We start from the raw sequence: 13,742 nt of genomic DNA on the forward strand, positions 1-13,742 counted from the left end.
CAAGCAGGTTGAAGCCTCATGCTGCTCACCTCGTTGTATTTTGCACAATTTTTGAAGATAAGGCGCATGTCATTCACAAACTCCTGTGTGGTCTTGTAATACTGGGAGCTTCGCAGCTGCAGCTTCTTCTTCACCTTCTTTAGGTCCATGGGCTGCTTAATTATCTTGTAGTAGTTGGGCACCTAGATCCAAGGACAGAGGTATGTTACATACTGAAATATTGCAAATAAAAAACAGTGTTCATAAAATCGAGGTGTAGGCTGGGGAATCTGGGAAAATAGCACAAATGTAAGATTTCTACTTCAGATTGTACACAAGTAGAGTAAATAAGTACAAGGCACAATGTCAGAAAAACATCCAGTTATGCCACCATCTCGGTCACTGAAAAAATAAGTTTGTTATGCATAAAGGGGAGTTAAGAGACCATCCAGTTAGCTAGATGCATTTTATTTAAGCTAAACGAGTTGGACTGGATTGTTTACCTAAATTTATGTTACGGAAGAAAACATATTTAGTTAAGAGAGATAACCAGAGGATGGGCTGAAGAAAAAAAACAAAAAAAAAACATTGGTCATATAAATGATCCTTGATGATCAATTATGAATTGCTGAAAGAAGTACAGCAAGCAGTGAAATATTTGTGCATGTTGGGACTACAGATGGCCACTGTGTTTTAGTTAACAGAGTCAGACTCAATGCCTGACTAGAAGCTCTGGTTACACAGATTGATGTTCTCATTCACAATAAATCTGTTTGTGTGTCTGTGTACATGTTATGTGCAACTGTAGACATGGAATCATGATTAAGTGGGGCCCGCACATTGGCTCAAACCCAGGGGCCCACACAATCCTAAGTCTGGCCCTGCTGGGATGCCAATCTCTACTGTTTTTCTCTACTGTGAAAAACAGTGGAGATGAATGAAAGTGTGCACTAATAAGTTAAGTGGATTAAAGCAAAAACTATTTAGTGATCATGAATGTGGTCACTGCTAATATAAGTAAAATATTTGATGTAATTCATGAAGTGTAGCTTGTTGAATGATGTGTGTGTGGAAGGTGGGAACACTTACAGAGCTTGCAACAGGTTCCCTAAAGCCCATGCTGAGCTCATGACAGAAAATATACAGAAGCAGGCGTTCACATCTCTGCAGACAGAAAAAGACAAAGTTACACGTCTTGTAGTGGTCATGAAGACGTCTTCGATTGATGTTTTGACAGTGCTGACCCGCTGGTCTTCAGGACTCAGGCTCTGATCTCCTTTGATCCTCTTACTTTCATCACAATACTCGATCTCTGGGTCAGCTATACTCCGGCAGAATGTGCAGAGAAATTCACCTCTAAGGGACAAAAAAATAAATCACACAAAGTAGAGCCTTTAGATTGATCTAGTTTACCGAAATATGGCCACAAAGATGAGCTTTCTGAAATGTTACTATGGCAAAACATACAAACGCACAGGATGCACTTACTGTGGGAAGATTTTTATGGTGGGTACGTGACATTTCATGTGGAATACTTTAGGACAGCGGTCGCAGCATAGAAGGTCACCGCCGTTGATACAAACAGCACACCAGTCTTCATTGGGGTCGTCATCTTTCCCACCACCGCCCTGCGCTGCATCATGCGACCCACTTCTTTTGACTACGCTTCCATTGGTGAGTGCAGAGCCTGTCTGGCTTGTCGTAGTGTTGGTGGAAGACGACGTGCCGTTCAGTCCAGAGCAAGACGTCTCAGACATGGGCTCCGTTTTGACGCGTTCGCCAACATCCCTGTAAGCGTCTGGCCCTGCGGATGGAACCCCCAGTGGGCTGCTCTCTGGACTGCTCATCTACAGCGACAACACAAAAGGTGCACTTCTTTTAGAGAAATGTTTTTATGGTGCATAACTTAAACCTGCCTCTTTAACACTGAAACATGCAAGAACATTAAAGCTGGGCAATAAATCTTCAATTTTTTTTACACCAGATCTGATTTTAATTGATTTTTTTCTTTCCTCGCTTTCTTTTAAATAATAAAATGACAGGAAATATTTTTTAAAAAGTGGCTTTTACTTCAGTCATCCATTTTGTGAAGTCTACGACAGAGTAATGGGGCCAGGCTACGAAAATGTTAAATTAATGTTGTTAAATTACGAGAATATAGTCATACTATTAGCAGAATAAAGATATAGTTGTACCTGAAAAACGTCTAAAAAATACAAGGAAAAAACGCAACGCAAGTAATAACCCGGCCGGAACACGGTGCACTAAATAAAATATAACTTAATGAAGCTTCGAGACAGATACATTTTCCTCGAGGAATTTTAACAATCGAGGTACTAGAATCATTCAAGGAATCGTTACAGCCCTAAAATAGACACTTAGCACAATCGATTCAAAGTCCTGCAACTGAAAATAATTTGATGATGATGTGCTTAAAGATTTAGAGTATAATATCATGTATTATTTCTAAAACTTATGCCAAAGTATAACTTCACAAGATGCTCAATATTCCTCATTTTAATTTGTAGTTATTTTTATTGATGGAGCTCTCATAAAATTACCAATTTATTCTCATTAAATGTTTTTACTCTGGTAACAATACGAGGGCATTCTTGCAATATCATGACTTTATTATTGTTAAGAAATTCAAAGTTGAAATAAATAGAAGCTGTAAAACGTGCTTGTCAAACAAGATAACCGCCTTGGGTGTGCTGACATTTATCGCCCAGCCTTAGTGAAAATATATACAAAAGAATTTTGACCTAATTATCTGACCAGAAACTACATTTCAAAGAAAAACATTCATTTCCATCCAGCCTGGGAATTGTTGTCCGTACCATGCAGGCGCTCCTCCCAGCATCTTTGCCTCGCTCAGTCTTCACAGAAGAGGAGCAGCTGTAGTCATCCTCAGTGCAGGGTTCTTTCTTCACCTTCAGCTGCTCTGCAGCCGATCCACCACCTGTCCCCGCTCTGCCAGCAGAGCTAGAACTGAAAACAAACAAAACCCAGGCATCGAAATATCAATGAACCTGATCAAATTCACCATAAAACTCAGACCGCTCTCTTTATGCCTACAGATTATCAGCCCACTAAGGTCCATGTTAAGCTGTAGCTACATAGATTTTTTCCTCTCCAATCAAAACTCTGTAAAACCTGTGCTAAACCAGCAGGTGGCCATTTGGATGAAATCAGTCTTATGACATTGTTTACTGTTCCCTCTCCGTTATTTCTTCAGTTTTTCATTCGTAGCTTACTGGAAACGGGGGGCAGGACAAACCGAACATAAATAAACCATAAAAATGCCTGCTGCTGTTTTGGTTTCCACTAGGGCTGCACAATGTTATGAAAACGTAATATTTGATGATATTGGTAAATGTTCCAATAACACGACGACCAGCCAAAAATAAACAAATATTTAAAATGTTTGTCTTTCTGCTTTGGGTTTATAGCAAACATCAATAGTTATTCCAGCTACTGGAAGAAAAAAAATCTAACATTTTCATAAACAAGACTGCCATTGAAACAATTCAGCTGTAATTTTTTTTTTTTTTTTTTAACAACTTCACAGCCTAAAACATTTGTTATACTGGATTAGTGTCACCGAATATATAAAAATGCACAAAGAATGCAAGGTATTTAAATAATTCGATAACATTTATAGCAGTTTTGTCTTAAGTTTTTTACCACAAAACTACAGAGTGGGCACAATTCAAATTGGGCCTCTATCTCATAGCTTTTAATATTGCTGCAAAATATATGAAATCATGTTGCAGAGATATTAATGTAGGCAATATCCCAGTCGCTGCTCATCGTTTTAGAGAGCGCGATGGAAAAATTTATATTTTTAAGATTAAAAGAACCTTTTGAAAAGACCCCATAATCAGTCATTTAACATAATTTTCACTAAATTCACATTACTGTATTAAATATGGCTTCTGTGTTGATCTGATGTAATATTCTAATCTTAAATGTTGTGTTTTCACCAGCTGTAAGCAGAAAATCAATAGAATTAACCAAAAAAAACATGAGTCTGTGTAATTAATCCATATATCATTACTAACAGAGAACTTGCAATAATATCCTAAATTATTGATTATGGCTAAATTTTACATGTTTTCATAACAATGTGGAAAAATGTGGATCATTTTAAGATTTTTAAGGACTTTGCTGAAACCCTCTTATTAAAATTATATTTATATTCCCACAATCTTGACAATGTTGCACAAGCGGCAGTTAAAAGTACATGGAAACATGCATATTCAAATGAAAGTAAAACAAATATTTATGAAAAACAGAAAATTAAAAATAAGATACTGCAAAGTATGAGCAAAAGTACAACACAAGCAAAAATATTCTGTATAGTTATTAAAAATGGTATAAGTAGTTTAAAAGAAATGCACAAAGTAGGATATTTTTTAAAAATGTACTTGATTTTTATATTTGTACGTAGAAAACAGCAAGAGATTATTTACAAGAAATACACAAAAACTCTGCAAAAATCAGCAGGTATGAGTAAGCAACAGCAGAAGTGTTATAAGAAGTTAGAAAAACTGCAAATATCAGGAAAGTCATAAACTTACTGAGTAAAAGAAACTCCTCCATACTAAAGATATATTTCATATCTCGTGTTGCTTTGTGCTTCAACATTCTTATAAAAACTACATCATTCTGCCAACACTTGGTCTGAATGTTTCTTCCCACAGACAGAATTTCTATGGAACAATCAGGAAACATTTCTCCCTCCGGAGGCTTCAGATGTGAAAAAGTAACACTAACTCCAACTAAAATGCAAATGTTTAAAGGCTGATGGATTACACTTTGCTTAAGGACAGCCTGAAATATTACATTCAGAAACACCAGAAGAGACATTGAATTCTCCCAGGTGATCCTCTCCAAGTCGCTGCTGCACTGCAGACACCGAGTGCTTTTTTGGCTCTTAGTTTGGCCTTCGGTGACTGATTCTATAAAACAAAGACACCCTTCATCTTTACAAGAATAGTTCTTTGGCTTTTTCTGGACATGTGCCTGTGTTCATCATTCTGCTGCACAATGAAATGCTCTCCCCTGGTCTGACTAAGAGCACTTGAGCGTACCTCGTCTGAGATTATTACTTCCAGCAGGAGTAGAGCCATCAATAAATTTCTGAGTGGCGGCTCTACAAGCAGGAAATGGTGGGAAGTTGTTGGACATACAGAAGAGGAGCTCTTTCTAACTAAGGTGCTGTTCCCTTTTCAGCACGTTTTAATCTACTTTGCATGCCGAGAGGAATTGACGGTGGCTTCGACTGTCCATTTATTTCTTTAATTTGGTCGGTTTCTTTTTGCGTATTTGAAACAAGAAACCTGCTTTTTGCACTTTCATTTGTTCTGCAGCAGTGAGATTATAAAAAATATGTCTTCCCATGTCTCGAACAGAATTTGTGCTAATTTAAGACTTTTTAGGACAGTTTAAGACTATTATGAATGAAATTAAGGACTTTTGCCAGTTGCAAATAGAGATAAAAGACAATTGTTGTCCAATGTAATTAACATTAAAAATACACCGTAATTTTTAAAACAAATTTAAGACTTTTTAAGGCCTTATGTTTAGATTTAGACATGAATTTAAGAATGAGCAGAAACCCCAAAATACTGTATTAAGCCAACAAGCACATCTACCTACAACTAAAATCCCAGACGAAGACAACTGGTCTTCTTCCCAAGTTATATTTGAAGCTCTGATTTGTTGATGCTTTCTCCATTTCTTTAAACCCCTTTTCATTGCGTCACAAAGCTTCCCGTTGCATTACCTGCCTCTGCTGCCTGTACTTGACGTACTGGAAGGTCGCGCCGGTGTGTGAGCGTTGGACAGACCTGCCAGAGGAGAACATGGACTGTGCTGTGACGAAGTTGCAAACTTTACCGTTTCTACCTAAACAGTTCATGGGGGTTTAAAGTATGACTCTCTTTGAGCATGCGAGTACCTGACGATCCAGGAGAAAGGGTCGACAGTCCGGGAGAGGGGTTCATGTCTGTGGAGCCCAGCTGGTGTTGTTGGCTGGCGGAGATGCAACGAGAGAGGAGGTATCCGAGATTGCTGGAACCAGCATCTTCCAGCTGACAACAAAAGTCAGAGTTTAGGAACGTGTCAACGAGTGTGTGTAGATGCAGAGAGTTTGCAGCTACGACAGAGTTATATTACAATGGTAGTTGGTGGTTATTCCAACTCCGGGTGAACAAAGATAGACATTTTTACATGACAAACTACATTAAAAAGTTTCAACAAGATTTGGCTAATGAATCAAATAGCATAGCTGCACAACAGAGAAATCAGTGAAATATTACAATAAAGAAGGTCTATTTGACAGCAATATTTGGAAGGCTGTAATATTTGAGGGCCATTACTTAGCATTTCATTCATCAGATTATTACATTTTATTATTATGAAGTAATGTTTTCCTAATGTAATGCAGTACCTAAAAACATCTAGGACACATTTAAGGTAAGTAAAGAGTGTGTTTTGGTTGGGAATGAGCAGATTAAGGTTTTATGAAAATACAAACTTGATGAGTGTAACAGGTTTTATTGAATCATTTTAACAAAAACAAAGACATTAATAGTTATGTTAAAATCTAGTTGAAAATGATGTGCAACCACGGCTGTGCAACTACTCAATTAGTCTTTCAGTTTACATTTCTGCTCCAAATGATCACAAAAGCAATTAAATTGCTAAAAAAAAAGAAGATTGTTATTCATATTTACTTGATCCATTCATCTTCCACTAAAATGCATAGAGGAATTTGATGTAAAACACAAAATACTGACTTTGGTTTGAACTGGACAAATTTGGATTTTTGGGACTTTTCACTTATAAACTGATGTTCACGATGACAAAACAGCGAGAAACACAAGCCAATTTAATCGCTGCAGATTCCTCTCTAGGTGTGCATGAGGCGAGCTGCTCTGTCAAGGGTCTGGTTACCGTCAGTGGGAGCGCAAAGAACGGCTCATTAAAAATCACGTAACATAGATAAAAACACTAAATTTAAGAAGCAGGAGAATATTGTTTCTGTATGCTTAATCCACTCAAGGGTAAATCTTGCAATCATGTCAAGAAGAAAGGCTGATAATGTTATCATATTTTCTCAAACTCCAATCTATGTGAATCAGTAGAACAATTAAAGACTTTAGTTTTGTACAACTTAAATTGTCCTCTAGAAATGATCCAAGCCACACATGTTAACAAATTACATCAGCTTTCTAAAACTCAGTAACCCTGAAGCTTTAAAGAACTTGTACTTCTTACTCAATTGATATAAAACATTTGTGTTGTGTTTTAATTACCATTTAAGGATCTTGAATATGTAATTTAAAGTGTTGAAATTAGGGGTGCACTAATTGCAGTTTTACAGCCGATCTGACCCGAGTGCAGCACTAAACAGATTTCCTATTTTATATAAACACGAAAATAAATATTTTTGCAACCTTTAAAATTAAATAAACATTTTTATTATTGCAAAGTGGACAGTAATGACTTAAACAGTGACATGCAAGTGTGCCTGTGTCATCAGAAAATTCTAAGCAATGTTCAGCTTAGCATAATCTTCAGCTAAAACTAATAAAGCTGTTTACAATCTATGAAGCCCATTTCTTTAAATGCAAAATCAGACAATGGCGCATGAGAAATAAACTGTCTGCAAGGGAAACGGTATGGTGCATTCCTTTTTAACATTCTAGCCAGGGTCTGTTTTGGTAGCATGCAAAAGATTAATTGCATGTGTAAGAAGGTTTTAATGTAACAATGTTGTAAATGTGAAGTTTGTCAAAGTTTGTTTATTTGACTTTATTTTTTTTATATACTTCTTTAGACATTTATTGGTGTTTTAAGTTCTGTTATGTTGCTCTTGGCAGTGGGTGGTTACCATAGTAACCGGTAATTGACAGCTCGTCCCCTTTTTCTGTTGATGTCCGTTACTGGGGGGGCAGAAGCTGCTAGACTGGAGATAACCACCTCCTTGTTTTATTCTTTTCTAAAGAATAAATACGATGAACCTGAATGTATCTGTCGAGGAGTCGGCCTATTGGATCTGAGACGAGCAAAGAAGGGTTACACATGTACATGTATGTATCTTATGGCAACAGTGATCGTAAATGTTCAATAAAACACCATCCCTGTTCGCAAGCTACTACTTGGAACGCAAAATAGAATGGAAAGGACAAGGTAGAAGAATAATAGGACATTTTAATGGCATAAACACAGCAAGTGACAACACTAAATTTAGTCAAATGTAGCAGCACATATGTGCAAAATTTAGATGAATTCAAATTTCATTACTTATATATGTGGCCTTTAAGAACACAAATAGTGTCTTGAAATAATAAACAAAAAGCTGTCTAAATATAAACTATACATGACCTTCTCATTGTGCCACCTATAGTACAGACTGAACATATTCTGGAGTGTAAATGAATGAATGTTCTGAATCCTGATACCTGCCTGGTTTCTCCCACCAACCTACGTCTTTTTCTCTGCAAGTCATAATCTCTCCTTACCTGAGAAGACCCTGCATCACCGTCCTGCTGCTGGTCTCTGGTCTAATTCTTCCTCCCTGACTCTTTGCTCTTTCTATTGTGGCAATAAAGATTTCTTTTAAATATGTGGAAAGCACAAGTCCTGCACTGAAACTACAGAGGATTGGATTTATTCCTAGTATTAAATAACCAGCAAACATAGGTAACAACAACATCAGTTGCTCTTCCAGCTTAACATGATATACCGGCATGGATTAACTAGCCATCATTTAGTTGACATTATCTGCAGGCAGCAGCATTACTCAGCTTTCAGGGTTTTTTGCTGGCTCTGGCTGGTTTGCACATTGTGCAGCACTGCTCAGCAGAATTTAAAACAAAACAACTTAAAACATTAAAAAAAAAAGTGTCCTGAGTTTCAAGTTTCCTTGTAGTGCAAAAAAAAAAAAATAAATCACCAAATGCAGCAGCTTGGAGGCTACTTAAATGTAAGTGAGGTCGGTGGAAAGGATCGTTGTCACATGCATCGGCCGATTGCCCAAATTTAAAGAAATCGGGGTTGATGCGATCGATGGGTCCACCCCTCGGGGAAATGTTATCTAAACCATGGGAATGGACACTTTTTTTTAGAAATCCTGAAAATTGGTTGCAATACTAAAAACAAAGAAATGCCATGTTGTCTAGACAGAATAGATGCAGTACATTTCTAATACGGTGATTAACAAGGATGATCACACAGAGGTGGAAGTTTATCACAATATTTTGTGCCCTTTCCTGTGATAATGACAAAGTGCTTTAAAACCTATTAAGAAGGAACAACTTACTAATTGTTAATAGTTGCATGATGTAGTGCACTTGTATCACTTAATGCACAACTGTATTTAATTGCATTTTTCAAGATATTGATATTTAAGAGCTATAGATGTAAGAATCTGTTGTGCGAAATAGTGGGACCGCTAGGCCGCTAGCGGTCGCATCAATAATGTAAGGTCCCAATAATGTAAGCACTCAACTTGTTCACATTATTACACCCGCAAATGCTTGAATACAGCTGGATTAAGCCATGTCTTGCTAAAGTGTTTTGACAAATCAAACTTTGGTTTTAAAAATTTTAATTTAAAATATGCACACCTGGATGGGCGGTATCTCAGGGAGGCAGGGCAGGTTCTCAGGATTAGTGACGGAGGGGATGAGTTCGATGGGACCAATTATGGGGCTGGCAGGGCCGCGGTGTGCGTGGGCCCCGGCCATGCTGGCACTGGTCGGACTCGTGGGACTGGCGTTATGCAGGGACGCCACTGGAAAGGGGCCAGCGTGTCCGGGGTTGGAATGCTGCACAAAGACGGAGAGAGAAAAATGGAGGGCAAGGACACACAAAAAAAAGAAAAAAGTAAAATAAGATATACGGAAAAACAAATGGGAGGAGAAGAACGGTTGGGAACATTAAAGAGAAGGTCACTCTTAAAAAAAACAACAAACAACTATTCATAATGTGCCTGAGAAACAACACGACTTCATGAACATGCAGGTGATCAACCACACATGCTGCACAAGACACATGAATGACAAAGAAGGAAAAAAGTGCCAAACCCCTGATTGGAGTAAGAAACGAAACCTTTGGTGGCTCATCTCAGATTCTAAAGACATCTGGACACAGAAAAAAAAAGGGGGGCTGGATATAGTGGAGGTTTCTATTGCCTCGTCTCACATGTACAAAAAAAACAAACAGCACATTTCCATGTCTGCAAAGTGGTGAAGATCTAACAGCATTGATAAGAACTCCGTGTATTCTGAGGATGAGCATGCATCCTAAATGCACTATCAAAGCATATACAGGCTCAATCTAAAACTGATTGACTTTACCTGTAATCTTACAAAAAACGTAGCTTTTTATTTTATTATCAGCCAGTAGCTTTTTAGGGAAATTCCTTAGGTTAAAATTCACAAAGAGCTAAAAAATCTTTTCGGATAAAACTTTTAGAAACTGTCGTTGGCTTGTCTATATTTATTCATCATCAATACATCGAAAACAAGAGGGAAGATCAGAAGACGCCCATCAGTCTGGAAATAGCTTGGCTACGTTTGACCAAACAATATTTTTAGTAGGCTCTTCTTAAAAAAAAAATTTTTGTACCAAAAGAGTGAAAATGTGTTATTTTAATCCGGGTTATAGTTACGGATCATTCCATTACTACCAGACATGGAAATGTATTTAGGGATCGCAGATTAAAATCAGCCTGACTTTATTCTGACATTTGATGAATTGCACACTCTGAGTTTATGTATCTAGTTTTTCTGACATTTTTGCTTTGAAATGTCTCGTTTTTGTGCATTTAAGAGCTTTGATCTTCAATTTTACCACTTCTTCAGCTAAACAAATTATTCTTCGTGGAAGGATTTTTTAAAAAGTGGAATTAAATCTTTTCCAGCTAAACTTTTTGGATTATCTTTATCTAAACGAGAACCACAGCAGATCACAACAAAACAAACACAAATTGACCAAACTTTAATGTTACTAAAGATTGTTTAATTATACTGAATTAACAATGGATAGTTAAGCCTATGTATAACTAAAAGTATGCAAAGTGGATTTTTATGTAAAATCCACCCAAAATGAGTTCCTGGCTGTTTAGATCAGCCTTATCTATCATATCTCTAAAATATCTGCAAATGTATCAGAATAGATAACATGCACACTCATTCTGACACAATTCTAATGTGTGTGTGCGTATACTGACCTGTCTTTGTAACTGAGGCTGCATCATAGGGGCATACTGCTGTCCGTTATGTCTGGGCTGAGCTGTGGGCATCCGGCCTTGTGGTGGACCAGCCAGACGCATATGATGGGAGGAGGGGTACATAGAAGGGTTGGTCCCACCATTGATGGCTCCAGTTCTTTGTAGCTGCTGCATGCTGATGAGCCTGGGAGGCTAGTCAGAAAGAACACACACACATATATAAATTGATCACAATAGGTCAACTTCCGTGAAAAAGTCTATGATCGGTGATCGTCGATCACATAAACCGATCACCTGAATCTCACTTTGTAGCCTGCGCGGGCAGCTCATCTGCTCTTTCCTACTGCGTAAGAGCCAGAACAAAACAATTATCCATCCTCTCAGGAAGTTTTGATTTAGTAACTCAAGATTGTTTATTCTGATGCAATTGGCTTTGCATCGGCAATTTGACTTTTCCCGTTTTCTTGGTATTACTTGATATAAGCAGTGTTATCAGATTCCAACTGATCAGTGTCACCAAGTATGCAGAAGCTTCTGACCTGGCAGCCTTATAAAAATACTGTCTGACAACATCTGGAAACGAAGTGCGAGCTGCTTAGCCTCCATCGTAGGCTATCGCTTCACAATCTAGTGAATTAAATTTAAGAGGGAAGGTATCTGAATAAACCTGAAGTAAAGAGAACAGAAAACAAATGGGCATTGTCTAAGTTGAATAAATGTTATTGGTACGCATACCACAATATACCACATTAAGTTTAAACTTGTTTAGAGATTATTTCAGGATTGATAAAATTATCAGAAATCACAAATCAAAAACTGGAGACAAACTGATAAAACGCTACAAATACATAACTTCAAACAAAAGACAGCATTTTAACAAACAGTATAAAAAAATATTCACCTTCTATTACTGTCACGTTCACCATACCTGCTGCTGAACCAAAGGCGGGCCGCCTGGCCTGGGATGCTGCTGGGACATTTGGGAGGCTAATCGCATTTGTTGCTGAATCTGCTGCTGCTGTTGTTGCTGCTGCTGCTGTTGCTGCTGCTGATGCTGTTGATGTTTTTGCTGTGCGTATGCAGCCTGTTGCATGTGTTGCAGCCTGAGCTGAGCCAGGTTGATCTGCCCTGGATGTTTGCCGGGGTGACTTTGGCCTGGTGAAATGGCCGGTCCGCCTACCATCACACCGGGAGGTTGTGGAACTGGAGGAGGTTTTTCAATAACCAAATTACCTAGGATTTAAAAAACAAACAAACAAACATACCATAATTTAAAAATAGGAAAACACTGTAAAAACAGTTGTGAAAGTAATTTTTTTTTTTTTTTTACATTATTTTGAGAAATGCCACCTTAAAAGCAATGACTCAAAACAAAAACAATTTTTAAAAACGACTCATAAACTTTTTTATTTTTTTATGGGACTTTTAGAATGTTTTACTCACCTAAATTAACAACATTTTTAGCCCAAAAAGTTGGGTCACAGAAGAACCTTACAACTCCATTGGACTGTGGGGCTGGCTCCAGTCTCGCCTTGAAGAGCTGTCGAAGCTGGTACATGATCTACATCCATTCGCACAAACAGAGCAAGGTTATTACATTAATAATTATGTCTAAAAGAGACCAACTAAAATCTTATTCTGTCATTTTTAGAACACGTCACAACGAAATCCACCATAAAGTCAACTCATTTGGGTGGTCTCTTATGCTAAAGGATTAAATCTACACCACATCTAAACAGGAAACACTAAGCTAATGTTGTGGCCCTAGTATGTTCCTCTATGCCCACTTAGAGGTTATAAACTGTTGTTAAGCGCAACCTGCCAACCTTGATCTTACACAACTTAAGTTTTGTTAAAAAGTTAACAAGTTAACCAATAGAAACTGGGATCTTCTTCAAGTAAAATTCATTAGTGTGTGGGTTTTGATAGAAACTACTTGGGTTAGCATGTTCCCTGAGTGAATAAGTGAGTCTTATGAGAAACATACCGGCCTCTTGCTATAGAGCAATGCAGTGCTGCTGCCAGAAGTAATGGCCCAGTTGCAGAAGTTGAGCACATGGTGGATCTGTTGAGCCAGCTGGGTGGTGTCCTTATGCTGACCCATCAGCCTCAAGCTCCTCTCTTTGTTCACGCTCTGAATAAACATGGGGATTTGGTTAGCATTGCCAGAAAAGAATCAGTGAATTAAAAAGCTAAAAGTTGCCTCCTAAATGATTCCAAACCACATTGCATCTTGCCATGTAAGGAGGGCATTTGAATGTTTGTGTTTTGCAATAAAAAGAAACAGAATGAATCTGAACTAAAACCATAAAAAAACATCCAACAATTTTCAGCTGCTTAGGTTGAAAATATGGAAGGAGTTCAATGACAAACAACTGAATATTAACACATAAAAAAGTATCAATGCTAGCATGAAGATTCTGACATGCGAAAGGAAGCAGTTCAGGCAGGTTTTCTGTCAATCATATATTTTGCGTTTATGATTTTGGTGACATAACACAAGTAAAGCTTGAAATTA

At 37.7% G+C, this 13,742-nt stretch overlaps 1 protein-coding gene across 1 annotated transcript in view; it reads right to left on the bottom strand.

Annotated features, from left to right (window-relative positions):
• The window catches only part of LOC102222703 (E3 ubiquitin-protein ligase TRIM33), a 33,639-nt gene that overhangs the window by 5,509 nt on the left and 14,388 nt on the right, over window positions 1-13,742 (bottom strand). Inside the window, 12 exon segments of the mRNA XM_023333209.1 lie at window positions 30-182; window positions 1,069-1,143; window positions 1,224-1,335; window positions 1,468-1,826; window positions 2,817-2,967; window positions 5,768-5,831; window positions 5,942-6,074; window positions 9,618-9,818; window positions 11,225-11,416; window positions 12,153-12,457; window positions 12,668-12,785; window positions 13,212-13,358. Coding sequence (XP_023188977.1) covers window positions 30-182; window positions 1,069-1,143; window positions 1,224-1,335; window positions 1,468-1,826; window positions 2,817-2,967; window positions 5,768-5,831; window positions 5,942-6,074; window positions 9,618-9,818; window positions 11,225-11,416; window positions 12,153-12,457; window positions 12,668-12,785; window positions 13,212-13,358 — 2,010 coding nt within the window.

Source organism: Xiphophorus maculatus, chromosome 1 (assembly GCF_002775205.1).
Source record: "Xiphophorus maculatus strain JP 163 A chromosome 1, X_maculatus-5.0-male, whole genome shotgun sequence".
Taxonomy (NCBI): Eukaryota; Metazoa; Chordata; class Actinopteri; order Cyprinodontiformes; family Poeciliidae; genus Xiphophorus; species Xiphophorus maculatus.